The 16,766-nt window shown below is 32.5% G+C and overlaps 4 protein-coding genes across 5 annotated transcripts; all 4 read left to right on the top strand.

Moving 5' to 3' along the window:
- The first annotated feature begins 3,024 nt into the window (after positions 1-3,024).
- Positions 3,025-5,732, top strand: LOC133788274 (glycerate dehydrogenase). Its single transcript, XM_062225698.1, has 13 exons — positions 3,025-3,238; positions 3,330-3,413; positions 3,498-3,638; positions 3,796-3,917; positions 4,003-4,084; positions 4,168-4,240; positions 4,330-4,421; positions 4,521-4,595; positions 4,683-4,790; positions 4,900-4,977; positions 5,069-5,113; positions 5,211-5,325; positions 5,423-5,732. The coding sequence occupies exons 1-13, from the start codon at positions 3,116-3,118 to the stop codon at positions 5,443-5,445; spliced, it is 1,161 nt and encodes a 386-aa protein (XP_062081682.1). The 5' UTR covers positions 3,025-3,115; the 3' UTR covers positions 5,446-5,732.
- A 3,050-nt stretch (positions 5,733-8,782) lies between these two features.
- LOC133788261 (pentatricopeptide repeat-containing protein At1g06270) lies at positions 8,783-10,539 on the top strand. 2 transcript variants are annotated; one of them, XM_062225677.1, is made up of 2 exons: positions 8,783-8,923; positions 9,151-10,539. In XM_062225677.1, exon 2 carries the CDS (start codon positions 9,333-9,335, stop codon positions 10,365-10,367), a length of 1,035 nt encoding a protein of 344 aa, XP_062081661.1. In that variant the 5' UTR covers positions 8,783-8,923; positions 9,151-9,332; the 3' UTR covers positions 10,368-10,539. The 2 variants fall into 2 exon arrangements, with proteins under 2 accessions (XP_062081661.1, XP_062081669.1); XM_062225685.1 differs by having other exon boundaries at positions 8,808-8,923; positions 9,403-10,539.
- A 1,497-nt stretch (positions 10,540-12,036) lies between these two features.
- Positions 12,037-13,580, top strand: LOC133816345 (SKP1-like protein 1). The gene is made up of 2 exons (XM_062248907.1): positions 12,037-12,626; positions 13,050-13,580. Exons 1-2 carry the CDS (start codon positions 12,084-12,086, stop codon positions 13,176-13,178), a joined length of 672 nt encoding a protein of 223 aa, XP_062104891.1. The 5' UTR covers positions 12,037-12,083; the 3' UTR covers positions 13,179-13,580.
- Positions 13,581-14,871: 1,291 nt separating this feature from the next.
- LOC133790684 (SKP1-like protein 1A) lies at positions 14,872-16,401 on the top strand. The gene is made up of 2 exons (XM_062228461.1): positions 14,872-15,298; positions 16,001-16,401. Exons 1-2 carry the CDS (start codon positions 14,948-14,950, stop codon positions 16,205-16,207), a joined length of 558 nt encoding a protein of 185 aa, XP_062084445.1. The 5' UTR covers positions 14,872-14,947; the 3' UTR covers positions 16,208-16,401.
- The last annotated feature ends 365 nt before the right edge of the window (positions 16,402-16,766 follow it).

Here is a 16,766-nt window from a genome sequence, read left to right as displayed (position 1 = left end):
ACTCCTTATCTTATTTCACACTTTGTGTCTTGTGATAAATTTTCTGATAACCATAGAAAATATATAGCAGCAGTAACTGCAGGCAATCCTCCTAAAACTTTTAAGGAAGCTGCAAACATGAAGGTTGGAGAAAGGCTATGGCAGAGGAGATACGGGCTTTGGAAGATCAAGGCACTTGGGTCCTGCAAAAATTACCTCCTGGGAAGAAAGCTATAGGCAGTAAATGGGTATATACTGAAAAGTTCGATGAACGAGGAAATTTGCAGAGATTGAAAGCTAGGCTTGTCATATTTGGTCATCATCAGGTAGAAGGTATTGACTACAACAAGACTTTTGCTCCCGTTGCAAAAATGGTGACAGTTCATACTTTTCTTGCAATCACAGCTGTCAAAAAGTGGGAAGTTCATCAGATGGATGTACATAATGCTTTCTTGCATGGTGATTTAGCTGAAGAGGTCTACATAAAATTTCCTCCAGGATTTGAGAAAAACCAGTCCAATCTGGTGTGCAGAAGAAGTCCTTATATGGTTTAAAACAAGCACCTAGGTGTTGGTTTGCCAGACTTGCAACGACATTGCAAAATTATGGTTTTCAACAATCATATTCAGATTATTCTTTATTCACCATGACGAATGGCACAATTCAGATTAATGTGCTTGTATATGTGGATGATATGATTGTTGCTAGCAACAATATGGTGGCCTTGGCAATCTTTAAATACTATCTTGGAAAATGCTTTAAAATGAAAGATATGGGGGTATTGAAATATTTTCTCTGGCTAGAAGTTGCTCGCAGTTTAGAAGGAATTTTCATTTGTCAGAGAAAATATGCATTGGACATTATTTCTGAGAAAGGATTACTAGGTGCTAAACCTGCCGCATTCCCTATGGTGCAAAACCATCGTTTGGCATTGGCATCTAGACGATTCCTTGATGATCCGGAGCGATATCGTCGACTAGTTGGGCGGTTGATTTATTTGGGTGCTACGCGACCTGATTTGGCTTACTCAGTTCACATTCTCTCCCATTTTATGCAACAGCCCCGGGAAGAGCGTTGGGAAGCAACATTACGTGTTGTTCACTATTTGAAAAAGAGTCATGACCAAGGGATCTTATTACGTGTTGACAGCAAATTAAACTTGGAAGGATGGTGTGATCCCGATTGGGCAAGTTGTCCATTAACGCGACGATCATTGAGTGGTTGGTTTGTTTTACTTGGTTGCTCCTGTTTCCTGGAAAACCAAGAAGCAACCAACTGTCTCACGTTCATCAGCAGAGGCGGAGTATAGATCGATGGCCTCTATTACCTGCGAATTGAAGTGGCTCAAACAGGTGCTTGGGGAGTTGGGCGTACAATATAAGATGGGCATACAACTCTATTGTGATAGTCAGTCTGCATTATAAATAGCACAGAATCCTGTATTCCATGAGCAGACAAAACATATTGAGGCAGACTGTCATTTTGTACGAGATACGATTACAAACGGCTTAATTCTTCCTTCGTATGTGCCTACAAAGCAGCAATTGGCGGATATTTTTACGAACGCTTTGGGTCGATCATCATTTGAATTTTTGTTGCGCAAGTTGGGTGTTAGAGACCTTCACGCTCCAACTTGAGGGGGGTAATATGACATATTCTGTCATTAATGTAATTTGTCATTAATTCTACTTTTATGTATAGTTATTATAGGAGAGAGTCTTGGAGCGCAAGATGAGGGGGATCTTTTAGTTTCCTTTTTTTTATGATGTAATTTATATATACGTGGGCATTACATTTTGAACGAGGGAGAGAATAGAGATCAAACTTGGCACAAGTACACTTTATAGACTTCAAGAGGTAAACCTTCTTTTGTTAGATTAATATATATAAATCATAAGATTGTTTATATAAAATTATTTTATACACAATTTTTAAAATCTACTAAGGCCATAAATCGCATTTTGTTCCACACTCAGAAAATATGTTTCCATGATAAATAGCTATTTAAAGGCTAATCTTTAAGTGGGTCTCACGAATGGACTCTCATTTGTGTGAGCTTTGAATCGATATATCATATGCTCAAAATAGTCATTTAGTGAATGAGAAATTTATGCTTAAAGTTGGTCATTTGAAAAGAAAGATAAATTCAAAAATCACAGCTGGTAATAGTAAGCAAGTCACTTTGGTCAAAATTGAGATTACTATAATAATGTGATTATTTCTTATTGATTTTCAGAAATCTAGATCCCACACTTTGTAGGATATTGGGCATTAATGCACTCGGTTTCACGCACATTTTCAATCCTCCATGACCATGAAGCCTGTAAAAGGAGGCTTCTCCTCTCATTCGAAGAAACAGATATATAATATTACACACAAAAGTTTTGATATTTTTCTCTCTTTGGTCTTGTAGTTCTTTTAGTGATAGAGTGAATATTTTGTTTTGAGTTCATTGGAGTTGATGTTGCGGAGTTTTCATTGTGATCTATAGTTGTTGTATCCTCGAAAGTGGTTGCCCATGTCTTCTCTAGCACCACATTCAAATAGAAGGAGCAAATCTGGTTTAATTAAAGCGCCATTTATGTGCCTCAACTTATAGTTTTATTGTTGTTTTACTGCACTTTGTAATTTGTTTTTTTTATTTCCGTTCATCAATTAAGTTATGTATATTATCATTCTTTCTCTTGTATTATAAGCCTCTTGTATTTTGTCCCAATGACTCCAAACTGAAAAGGACCATATGGGGCCCACGAGTTACGTGTCAACTAAAAAGGGTGCCATGTCATCATTATCCTTAAACCGTATGTGAGGTCCAAGAACTTCAAACCATGAAGCTCTCTTGGCCTCTCACCTAAACAGCACACTATCTATTTTCCACCACAACACCATCCAAATCCAATCAACTAAGCTCTACAATAATAAATTAGCCTCCATCAACCAATCAAAAACTGGTCAAACCATATAAAAAAGTCAACATTCTACGTGGTTAGCGAATCACGTAAGTGAAGACTACGTGTTACAGTGTCATGCACCTCACCCTATAACTAAGTGAGACATTATTTCAGAGCTACACAACAGTTTTAACATATCAACAACAACAACTGAATTAAGTGAGCTAGCTAGCTTAGAGGCTTCAATGGCGAAACCAGTTTCGATTGAGGTGTGGAACCCAAATGGGAAATACAGAGTTGTCAGCACTAAACCCATGCCCGGAACTCGCTGGATCAATCTTTTGGTCGAACAAGATTGTCGAGTTGAAGTAATAATAATATGAATCTTCTTAGTCATACTCTGCTATGTTTTTTGATTATTGGGTGTTTGATGAAATTCTTGTTTGTTTTCAAAATCAGATTTGTACCCAGAAGAAAACAATACTGTCTGTTGAAGATATTATTGCCCTTATTGGTGATAAGTGTGATGGAGTTATTGGACAGGTGAGTTTACTTATTGGTGGTAAGTGTGATTATGATGATATATAGTACTTTTTCTCTTTTTTAAATAGTACTTGGTTTTTTCAGTTGACTGAAGATTGGGGTGAGACTTTGTTTTCGGCACTGAGCAAAGCAGGGGGCAAAGCTTTCAGTAACATGGCTGTTGGTTACAACAATGTCGATGTGAATGCTGCTAACAAGTATGGAGTTGCCGTTGGAAACACTCCTGTGAGTTCTAACCTTTAATCGAACATGTTATGTTCTAGTACGTTTTTGGCCTCTTCTATATTTCCCATGACAGAAATTCACATACTCAGAATAAGTTTCTGTATTTATGAACCAATATGTATATGCATGTATTTTATGTTCATGTATACATGTTTAGGGAGTGCTTACTGAAACTACAGCAGAGCTAGCAGCATCACTTTCTTTAGCCGCTGCTAGAAGAATAGTTGAAGCAGATGAGTTCATGAGAGCAGGCTTATATGATGGCTGGCTTCCTAATCTGTAAGGCTCACATCTTTTCACTTTTTTTTTTTTTGGAAAAAACAACTATGAATTGCTTAGTTTGATGAGTATACAAACGTAATAGGTTTGTGGGGAACTTGCTTAAAGGACAGACTGTTGGTGTTATTGGAGCAGGTCGTATTGGATCTGCATATGCAAGAATGATGGTACTACTCATAACCGATCCCTTAAAAAGTTTAATTCTTTCTCATTTGTGATCTAGAAAATTCTAATCTGTGGGGCTTAACAGGTTGAAGGTTTCAAGATGAACCTAATTTACTATGATCTGTATCAATCCACACGGCTAGAGAAGTTTGTCACAGGCATGTCTGAGTTTATTTATTCTTTTGAAAAAGTAAAATAAAGATTTTATTGTACTTGTTTCTGATACTTGTATCTTAATCCATTGCAGCTTATGGCGAATTCTTAAAAGCCAATGGTGAACAGCCTGTGACTTGGAAAAGAGCATCTTCCATGGATGAGGTGCTCCAACAAGCTGATGTGGTATAGATATGATTACTCTATTTCCCACCCTATTTTTCATTAATCAGTCTTATATATGTACTTAAGATCTAAATGTCTGTCTATTGATGCTTTTTCTAGATAAGTCTTCATCCTATTCTGGACAAAACCACTTATCATCTGGTCAACAAGGAAAGTCTTGCCTTGATGAAGAAGGTGAAAGTCTCCCAATAAATGCCACTCATTTCAACAATTAGACTCATAATAATAGCTTAAAAAATAATGTTGAATCTGTATTTGTAGGAAGCAATCCTTATAAATTGCAGTAGAGGGCCTGTGATTGATGAAGTTGCTCTTGTAGAGCACTTGAAACAGAATCCTATGTTCCGAGTTGGACTTGATGTCTTCGAGGTAAAACTAGATCATTTCATAATAAAAAAAATGTACTAAATAACAACAGCATATCTAAAGTTAAAATGGGAATGATCATGAGTAATCAATGAGGTTTGGTGTGTTTCAGGATGAGCCTTACATGAAACCTGGACTTGGTGACATGAAGAATGCTATTGTGGTACCTCATATTGCTTCTGCATCAAAGGTAAACTCTCTTGCTGAGTTAAAGCATAGCAAAAATTTTTCCGATCAAATTAACACTTCTTAACCAAGAGTAGCTATGTGTATTTATTTAGTGGACTCGAGAAGGAATGGCAACATTGGCTGCTCTCAATGTCCTGGTATGTAACCACCAGACTATGATACATATTGGTAAGTCTTTGACTGCAGATTCTAGATTAAGTACTAAACTTTTGTTTTCTTTTTCTTAATCTCTAGGGAAAGATAAAGGGCTATCCAATCTGGTCGGATCCAAACCGGGTCGAACCATTTCTTAATGAGAATGCTAAACCTCCAGCAGCAACTCCTAGCATTGTCAATGCCAAAGCTTTAGGTAATATTTCTTATCTGGCTGCCTATAAAACTCAGCCAAAGTTTTAGTAGGGAAAGTCTTCTTGGGTTGAAAGTTTGTATTTTTCTCTTTTAATCAGGTTTACCAGTGTCAAAGCTGTGAGGGTGAGAATCTACAGTTGGTCATCAAATTTGAGCCAAAACTAAGCAAGAGTGATTTTTCTGGCTGATGGAACAATGCAACATGGGCTCTAGTGATAAATTCAATTAGAAAGAGCACTAACAACATATTAATGTATATTAAAATGGCTATTTTTAATGAACTTGCTACGTTCTCTGCTTTTATGTACTCCTGTGAGATGTGTTGATACTTGGCTTCGTTATTGTGCGTTATAAAATAATAATAATAAAAAATTATTATTCAAAATAGTTTATTTTGAATTTTCTCAAGGATTTTATCTTTCTAACACAGATTTTCTAAGAATTGATTTTTATTTTTTTAGTTGGAGTGTCAGTTTTTGCTCTTTGTAACATTTAAGTTACTTCACTCACATTCACATTAGTTGGATGCTGAATTGTTGGCGTCTATTATATTTAGTTAAAGATTTTATATGAATTTTGTTTCTTTTGAATATTGTAAAGGATTATTACAAATATTGCTCGTTTTAAATTTTGTAATAAATTATATCAAATTGACTTCATTAATGAAAATCATCTATTCTCTTTAAAAAAAAAATAGAATTATAATTCTATTATTCAATGAAAACAAATTTCCACTTCTACATCATTAGAACCTCCATTCCATCTTTAGAGTAAATAAAATAATATAAACTACCCATTTTATCATTTTACTATCATTTCCAAAATGAAAGTAACATAGTCAATAAAATAAGAATAGTGTAGTACAATACATATTTTATTCTATTCTCTTATATAAATAAACAAAGTAATATTAATTTCAATCTTATTCTAAAATCTAAACAAATAATTATTAGGGGTTTTTTCATTAATATTTCTATAACTAAGCTTTTTTTTTTTCTTTTCATTTATACGGTAATTTAAATTTTTTTTACAATAATATATATATTTAAATTTTTCTTTCAAGAGGACTTAGCTTAGAAAACTACTTTGCTATTATCTATTTTCTCACTTATGATCTAATTGCTATATAGGATATCTTTATATATATATATATTAATCTCAAATTATATTTTTTTCATTAATTCTCAAGTCCAAACAAAGTTGATTGTGTTGTCTTTCTTTTTATATATTTATATATATATATTATTTATATAGACTACATATATCAAATCCATCTATTTTTGTCTTTCTTTATATACATATATATATTTTGAATTATTTATATACTGTACTTGTAAAAACATATAAACAAATAATAAAAAATAGCAACTCATCACTTCATTCAAAAAACAACTTTCATTTTTTTTTTTTTTAAAAAACTTTGCTTTGAGAGACAAAAATAGGAAAATTTTATGGGTTGCTTAACGAATTACTTAAATAGTTTTATGAGTTGCTTAAGTAATTTTATAAGTTGCTTAAAATGTTGCTTTATGGATTGTTTAACACAAGTTATTTTATGGCTTGCTTAACAGGTTTTATAAGCTCCTTAACATCTTGCTTAAGGAGTTCTATAGGTTCCTTAAAGAGTTTTATGAGTTGATTTATAGGTTGCTTAACGAGTTGCTTAAAGAGTTGCTTATGTAATTTTATAAGTTGTTTAACAAGTTGTTTTATGGGTTGCTTAATAAGTTGACTTATGGGTTGCTTATTAGCAAATTGCTTAAGGAGTTTTATAGACTAATTAAGGAATTTTACAGATTACTTTATAGGTTGTTTAAGTAATTTAATAAGTTGTTCAATATATTGCTTTATTAGTTGCTTAATGAGTTGCTTGAAGAGTTTTATATGGATTGCTTATGTAGTTTTATAAGTTGCTTAATATGTTGATTTATTGGTTGCTTAACAAGTTGCTTCATGAGTTGCTTAAGTAGTTTTATAAGTTGTTTAACATGTTGCCTAAAGAGTTTTATGATTGCTTATGGAGTTTTACAAGTTTCTTATGCAATTTTATAAGTTGCTTAACATATTTATTGAGTTGCTTAACAAGTTGTTTTAAGAGTTTTATGGGTTTCTTAAGAAGTTTTATGAGTTGCTTTATGGGCTGCTTATAAGTTTTATGGGATACTTTATAGGTTGCTAAATATTTTTAAGGTTAATTTGGTTGTTTATCCAAATTAATTTGGTTGCATTAACAAATCAATTAAATTATTTTTTATAATAATTTATAAATTATTAAAAAAAGACATTAAATTTTTGAAAAATCATAAAAAGAATTAGACTTAAAAAATATAAAACATCAACAATACACTAGCTATCTCTCAAGTAGAAACACATTGTTTTTTGCAGTTGTTATATGAGTAGCTAAGAGAGCAATAGCACAAACAAGCAGTCTTCTTCTTGACAAGCCAAATTTAGATTGTTCACTCTAATATTATTGCAACTAGTAGATGTACTTGAAGTGTTTGATGCTATATTAATTATTCTATCATTATCTATTAATACTAGAATAAGAAAATTAGATATTCAAATTTACAAAAAAAATTAGGTGTTGTTGATGTTGTCAATTTACAAATACTTTAGTAAATATATTTATATTTGTGTCTATAAATATATATTTTTATATATATATATATATATATACTAGATGGACTTTGCATGTAGGTATGAAGCTATATTGATTAAATGTAAATAAGAATTTATGTATATATATATATATGAGTGCACTTTTAATAGTTACTACCAATGAATGGTTACTTTAATATTGACCATTGGATTAAGATCAATGGTTCATATTTATACTTGTTAATTAATATTTCTACAAATAAATTTTGATTTTTTCAAATTTTTGGACGGGTTACCTGATGAAAAATGTGTATTTTTTATGAAAATATAATATTGTAAACTTTTTCATTTTTCAAATGTATGTAAATTTCTCAAATATAACTAGTGTTTCTCATTAGTTGAAAACACTATTAATTATGGCAAAAAAAAAAAACTAAATTCGAAATTAATATAGAAAAAAAATATTTATTTGTTATTGACTGCTATATCAAGTCATTATGTTACTACATCATCATAATTGTTAGTACCCATCTATAGGTAGTAACCATTGAGAAGTCTTCCATATATATATATCATTTGTATAAGAGAGTGATATATTGTTCAATGAGAAAACCGTAAAAATGAAATGATTAAACCAATGAAATTGTAATTTTGCCAAATGACATATATATAAAAATGAAAAGAAATAAATGAGATAGTAAAAATGAAAAAAAATAAAAATAAATGGTAGAAAGGTAAATTCCCTAATATTAGTCTTATTACATTTCATTACTATTTTCTTCACAACATCGTAATTCTATTTCATCAAACTAAACATGAGTGTTACTTTTGAGTAAAACTCCTTTTTATTTAATAATTAACAATAAAAATAACATGACACCTTAAAAAAAAAAAAGCGAGATAATATAACACCTCTTTCCTAACCCCTCCCTCTCTCTCAATCTTGGGCCCCTCTCCTCTCGAGTCTCGGCGGCAGCATAGAGCAGCGCGGGAGGGAGGTAGCATCTCAGGCTTACCTCTGTTTATGTGTAATTTTTTAATAACATGTACTGATTTCGAGCTTGACTTTTGAGTAAAAATAGGGGTTTTGAGCTTCGTTTTATCTTTGTAGTTGATGATGGGTTCTTTTTATGTTGAATGTTTAGGCTGATTAGTTACAAGATTATGTGCTTCTTATGTCCAAAATTTAAGATTTTATTTGACATGGATATATTTTTTCTTTTAGAATCATAACCGCTTGGAATGGTCAGAAGGAACTATATGTATTGCGCATAACATGTTTGACAATATTCCTCAATCAATTTGTCCTCTTATTCATGAACTCATCAGTTTTTATTAACATCATTGTACCGGTCGAACTTCGTACAAGTTTGGTGTCGAAGTGTATTATGTCTTGTAGCTTTAAACATGGCTATTGGAACGACAAAACTTTGGACATCATTATATTTTTCTTATGGTCTCCTGCAATTTCGTTCAGTGCACTCAGTCTCTTCAATGCAAATGATCCTCCAAGAGAGAATCAAAGAAGTAGTGAAAGCGAAAACCTATGAGAAAATTCCTGATCTCCTCACATCCTTTGATCAAGCTCGCCAAAACCCGAATCCTTTTTCTTTTCTTTCTACCTTTTCCCAGATGTCTAGGACACAAGTAATTGATGAAATTTTGCAGTCATTTATTCCCCTTAGACCTCGCTCCAGGCCCCAAGTTGCTTATGCTTGCCTCCTTTCCTACACTCTAGAAAACCCCAATCCTCTTCCTCTGTCCCTTGTTGTCCTCCAACGAACTCTTCGTTCTGGTTGTGTCCCTGTCCCCCAAACCCACCTTGCTCTTTCCTCTGTATGGCTGAAACACTACCACCATGAAGCTCACTCCATCCAGGACATCTTAAAGGAGATGAAGTCAATTGGGTACAATCCTGACTGTGGTACTTGCAACTACCTCATATCATCTCTATGTGCTGTTGATCAGTTAACCGAGGGAGTTAAAGTCTTAAAGGGCATGGCTGGCGCAGGATGTATTCCTGATTCGGAGAGTTATGACACAGTAATAAAAGCAATGTGCAACGGCAGAAAGACCTCTGAGGCACTAGACATGATTAAGCAAATGGTCCAGAAAGTTGGATTAACTCCAAGGCAGGGGACACTAGTAAAAATAGCAGCAGCATTGCGAGCAAACAGAGAGATGTGGAGAGCAGTCGAAATGATCGAGTTTTTGGAGAAAGAGGGTCATGTCATTGGGTTTGAGAGCTATGAGTTGGTGGTTGAAGGATGTCTAGAGCGTGGTGAGTATATTTTGGCAGGGAAGGTGGTGGTAGGAATGACAAATAAAGGGTTTCTACCGTATATTGGGGTGAGACAGAAGCTTGTTGAAAGGTTGGCAGGTATCGGTGAATGGAAGCTTGCTTGTGATGTGCGGCAAAGGTTTGCAGAATTGCAGTCTTAGCTTTTTGTTTGAATTTTTTGATTCGGTCCATGGAATGGTCGCTTGATTTAGTAGTGGGGGCATGGCAATTAGCATAAACATGTAAACGAAGCTTCAGTTGGATTGGGCGTTGTTAATGCTCTTTTTGTATATATAAACTATTAGATATTTATGTTTAGAATTGTTTGACTAAGTACTCCAAATTTCTTAAGATGGATATACCACTATTTTTAAAAAAAATTCCTTCTATGTATTTTAAAAGAAAAGAAAATAGAATTTGGGACCCAACCAATAAGAAATCAATTTTCAGGACTTATTAATTGATAAGATTTGATAAGTTTGTATACCTAATTGATAAAAAATCAATTTTTGGACCTAAGGTGGTGGTGTTTGGTTCAATGGAATAGAATAAGAATAGTAGTGTGAATGATATTATGATGTTTAGTTTAGTTTTGGAATGAACATTGTAATTATAATTTTTTTGTTTGGATTGGTGTAGGAATGAAATAGAATAAGTAGTGTATTGATAAAAATATCCCTACTTTATTATTTTAATATTCAATAAAAAGATTTGTAACAAAATGGTCATTACTCTTTTTTTTTTCTAATATTATTTTAGAAATGATTCATTTCCAACTGTCTCCAATGACTTTAGAGTAGAATGAAAATTTTACTAAATATAAGAATTTTTACTCCTATGGAATTTCATTATCATGCTTCAAAACTCCATATAGGAATATGAATCTTCATTCTATTCTAATTTCAATTCATGCAAACCAAAACCAAACATAGTGTAAGTATTATACCAAACATAGTGTAAGTATTACAAAGTATAAAAAATGAGAATTGTAGTCGAAAAAATCCAATAATAAGAGATTATCGTATTAAAAACCTTTCTAAGTTCATACATTACACATTAATCTATTTAATTCGTTTGAAAAATTAATGATGATTCTTTTTATTTTTATAATCCCATATTTTAATGGTTTTTAATATATAATTAACAAAACTACTTAGGGTATTTATGGTATAAATACCTTATGCTTTTTATTTTAAAATGATTTTAAATCAATTAATATTTTTTCTTAAAAAAATATGAATGGACCACCAACACACTGAAACTTCATCCTAATACACATCAGCAATTAATAGAATTGTAAAGTTGGTTGATTTTAATGCTAAAAAAAAGTTACAAAAGTGTATAAATTAAAAACATAAAATATTTATCCTGCATATATCCATAATTCTAACAAATTACTTTTTCTTTGTATTATAAATTTTAGGAGGGACACAAAACAAATTCTAAAAGGTTTTTGTTTGGATTCAAATAAAAAATTAAACTTATATCGTAATATGATTTTATAATTTTTTTTAAGAATATGATTTTATAATATTTAGAACAATATAAATATATTAACAAGTTAAAATATTAAAAAAAATCATTTAAAAATTATAAAGAAAATGTTTTTTTTTCTTTAGGGACCAATGTGTTAAATTATTAGGCCAAGTTTTACAAAAAAAACATCCTAAAAAATAAAAAATTTGAAAAGAAAAAAACTATATAAATTATTACAAAATATATCACGTGCATAGCGGGTGATGTTTTTCTTCTTCTACCAGTACAATTCAATTGATCTTAATAAAAAAAAAATTGGCGGGAAAAACTCTATAAATATTCGGACCCGAATTCCATTTCACAAAATGAACTAATTTGCTCTTGAAATTCACATTGATATTATGATATCTGGGTTAGGGTTCTGCAAATTCTTCAGATTAAGAAGAAAGCGATCGACGTCGTCGTCGACGAAGAAGGTGACGCTAATGTGTTCCGATGGGGAGCAGTTCGTGGTCGATGCCTGGGTGATTCTTCTTCACTCGCAGACCATAAAACACCTGGTGGATGTTATTGGGTTCGATTCTGTGATACCAATTCCGAATGTGAAGAGCAACATTATGACCATGGTCATTGACTTCTGCAACAAACGTGCACAAGCCAAAGCCGCTATCGCCGCTGCCGAAGACAGAGCCAAATTCCAAGCCGCTATCCCCGCTGCCAAAGCCAAGGCCAAAGCCGAAGTCAGAGATAGAGCTAGATCCAAAGACAAAGCTAAAGCCGAAGGCAAATCTGAACCCAAACGTAAACGTCCCAGAGCCAAACCCGAACCCAAAACCGTCGATGCCATCAATCCCGAAGTCAAATCCGTAATGGAAAACCCTTGGAGTTGGGAAGCTGAATTTATGAAAGTCGTAGAAGATAAAAATCTTTTGGGTCTTATGTTCGTAAGTCTTTTTCTTTTTAACTGATTTTCTTTATTGTATATAAATAATCTGGCTAAATCTTTATAATTTTTTTTAAAAAAAAAAAAAAAAAAAGAGGATTCTGGTGTAGTCTATAATCTATATCCTTAATTAGGATAGTTAAGTATGAACTCTTTGATTATACTTAATAGGATAATTTTGATGAGTTGTGATTCTTGTTTGTATAAGGATTTATTTTGGAAACTCAATTAAAGAAAAGGGTTTCTGGGGTGGTTATACAAAAGATTGAAGTTTTTGTTGTAAAGTTTTGTCTTTTATTTGTTGCCTTACTTATTTTTTTTATTGGTTAGAAAGCTAAAGTCTTTGTTTTGGATTCTTGATTAGGATTGCAAATAAGGACTTGGGTCATATGACATTGTTTTTCATTTTCAACTTTTTCACTAGGCTGCAGACTATCTGAGCATTGAGGTGCTCCTTGATCTAAGTTGCCAAGCTATAGCAGACAAGATTGTGATGGGGACTCCAGAACAGGCTCCTAAGCTTTTGAAGCTTGACAATGACTGGGAAAAATAAATCAAGTGAGGAAAATATCAATGAAAATAGATAAGGTGGGCTTATATATATAATTATACTATTAATGTAACAAGAAAATTATATTACCTAAATATTTTGTTAGAAAGAAGAGGAAATTAGTAATATCTTTCTTGATAGGAATGAGAAATGGACATTTGAGTATAGAGTAGAGCACAAGCTGTTTGGGCGACGAAGTTGGAGCCTTGGAGGAGTACTATATGCTTTCTAGTGAAGAAGAGTTTAGTAGTTTTGATTTCTTAGCTTGATCTTTGATTTGAGTTGAGCTTAGAATATTACTAAGATTTCAGAGGACTATTTTGTGGCATCAAATATTATCCTATACTTTTAGTTGCGTTACAATATTATGGCTCACGAATTGCTTGAATGATATCTTTAATGAGAGAATTTGAGTTTGTTGTCATAACAAGGGAAAACAAGAGCCAATATGTTATATATGAGGAAGTTTCAAACAAATTTTCCTAGCATGTTAAATTGTATATAGCAGTGACTTCAAAAATATCCATAGGAGTCGATAATAAGAACACACTCACTCATCATAAAGTAATAAGCTGTTATTAATAATAGTAATGAGATATGCAACACAAGTTACACCAAAGCATTAGAAAAGGAGAATAAATTAACTTGTCCAAACCATTGATATTTCTCCTTCACTAACACACTTGAAAAAAAATTGCTGTCATCTAGAGTTAATTAAGTTGATGTTGATGCATACTTTGGACAATAATCTTGATCCCGCAATGGACAACTTTTGACACATTTCAATATATACTCAACACAAACACAAAGTTCTCCACAAACCTTTTATGCACAATCAGTTTTTAGTTGCAGCCTATATTCTCTGTCCTCTAATTTGGCACACTTAGTTTTGTAGTAATCCATATCTCTCTTTTGCATGGAAGAGCTCAAAATCCAAAACCTTATTCAGATTAAGGCTACATTTGGATTTGGGTATTTTACCAAGTAAAATTTAATATATCTATAATTATTATAAATTTTATAAAATTGTAATACATTTTTTTTGTTGGGAAAATTATGATGCTAATAATTATTCTACATCGATATTCATTCTTAATCAAAATTTTTACTTCTATATCACATTATTCTTTGTTATTAGTTTATTATTTTTTTTATTAATTTGCTAAAAATTTATTAGTTTATTGCATATTTATTATTTTGTTAAACAATATATATGGGTATCAACTTTATAATGAATATTTATTAATTATAATATTTAATTCATACCAAAATTTAGAAAATTACTCAAACAGTATATGTAATGCGATCCAATAATTTAACAAAAATCCGCACCATCCCTAGTACGAAAACCCCCAACAAGACATATTGGTTGAATCAAAATTGAATTTGAAGATACCTGTTTCCCGTAACCATCGACGTAGCAGAAGCACATATTTCAGCCTTTTAGATCAAAACACTTGCTGATATTCAATGACGTGGGCACATAGAAATTTGATAGATATAGTTATATAAATATATATATATATATCCTATATATATTAATTATTTACTATTATACAAAATTTCATATATATTATATTTTCGCGCCGTGATCGTGCTTTGACCCCGCTTGAAAACTCTATAAATACTTCCCACGTTGAATCAAAACACTCGATTCGGTTTGCTCAAAAAAACAAAAACACTCGATTCAGTTTGTTCTTGAAAATCACATTGGTCATTTCGGGTTAGGGTTTTTGCGAATTCTTCAGATTCTTTTGAAGAACACGAAAACAATGTCGTCATCGTCGCCGTCGCCGTCGACGAAGAATGTTACGCTAAAGTGCGACGATGGAGCGGAGTTCGTGGTGGATGGAAGGGTGATGCTTCAGTCGGAGGTCCTTCGGCACATTTGGGAAGAGACTGAGTGCGATTGTGTGGTACCAGTTCCGAATGTGAAGAGCAATGTTATGGCCATGGTTCTTGAGTTCTGCAAGAAACATGCCAAAGCCACAATCGCTTCCGACGCTGTCGAAGCCCTCTTCATCTGTAATCCCGAAAACCTACGCATCAAGGAGGAACTTAGGAGTTGGGACGTTGAATTTATCAAAGTCGATGATCCTGACATTCTTTTCGATCTTGTGTCTGTAAGTCTTTTTTTCTTGGAAATAATACAGTAATGTGTTATCGTTTTATCTGGTGGATTGTTGAAAAATGTGAGGATTGTGATATTATTTATGACTTATATTTTTATTGTATTTAAACTCTATGATTATGGTAATTAAGTAATCTGGTCAAATAATCTTTATTTATTTTTCTGTCAAAAAAAGAAAAGAAAGAAAGAGATAAATGAGGATGTTGTAGGGGTTTTCGACCATCCCTTGTATGAAGTCTTGAATTAGGCGTAATTTAATAATTTTGTTGAATTGTTATTTTTGTTTCTTAAGGATTTATTTTGTGAATTCAATTAAAGAAAAGGGTTTCTTTATCTATGTGTATATACATGTCCTAAAATAAGATAATGTGGGAGATTTTGGACGACTTCTTTCACTCATTGTATAGTTGTTTTGACGTAATTTCAACCTACAAAAATGACTTTAAAGTGAGTTCTTTTTGTGTTTTGGGGGCTGCTTTTGTGGTTGGTGACCTTTTTATTACGAGTCTTATGACCTTTGATTATGCTCTGACTTTTTTAGTGGTTGGAAAGCTAGAGTCTTTGCTTTGGATTCTTATTAGGATTGCAAATAAGGATACTTGGGGTTTATTTTATACGCTGTTTTGATTTATATACATGCCATTGCTTTGCTTTGCTCGGTTTGACTGGCTATTCTTGTTGACAATTGTTTTCTTTTTCAACTTTCCAGGCTGCTCAACTTCTGAACATTGGGAAACTCCTTGAACTAAGTTGCCAAGGTATTGCAAACATGATTAAGGCGAGGACACCAGAACAGGTTCGTGAGCTTTTCAAGATCAAGAATGACTATACTCCTGACGAACTAGAGAAGGTTCGTAAGAATATAGAATTTATATTGGGACCAGATGAAGGAAGTTCGTAAGGATCGATCATATGGAATCTATATTAGGACAAGTTTTTTGGGCGATGTGCACATATCATGATAGGACTGTTGATATAGGAATTTGGAAGATGCTTTCTAGTGAAGAAGAGCTTAGAAGTTTTTTTTTCTTAGTTTGATCTTTGATTAGGTTAATTTTGGAATATTTCTAAGATTTCAGCAAGGACTATTTTGTGGCCTCAAGTATTATTATGTTATACTTTTAGTAGCATTACAGTATCATGGCTCACGAATTGTTGAATGATGTACCTCCAATGAAGCATTTTGGTCCAAGGAACTTGAGTTTTTGCATATCAAGGGAGTACAAGAACAAGATAATGGAATTTCAAATTGAGTCGATACACAATTACTCATCAGGAAGTAATTAGCCATCAATTATTAATTATTAAGCCTCAGTAATGATATTTTTCCTTCAAAACACACTTGAAAGAAACTTTTGTCGCCTAAAGCTAATTTGATGTTGATGCATACTTTGGACAAGAATTTGGTTACGCAACAGGATTCTGTATAGTTCAGACATTTTGATGGCGTCCACGAGCTG

This window comes from Humulus lupulus, chromosome 1 (assembly GCF_963169125.1).
Source record: "Humulus lupulus chromosome 1, drHumLupu1.1, whole genome shotgun sequence".
NCBI lineage: Eukaryota > Viridiplantae > Streptophyta > Magnoliopsida > Rosales > Cannabaceae > Humulus > Humulus lupulus.
The sequence above is the reverse complement of the archived record's forward strand: the minus strand, read 5'-3'. Positions and strand labels throughout refer to the sequence as shown.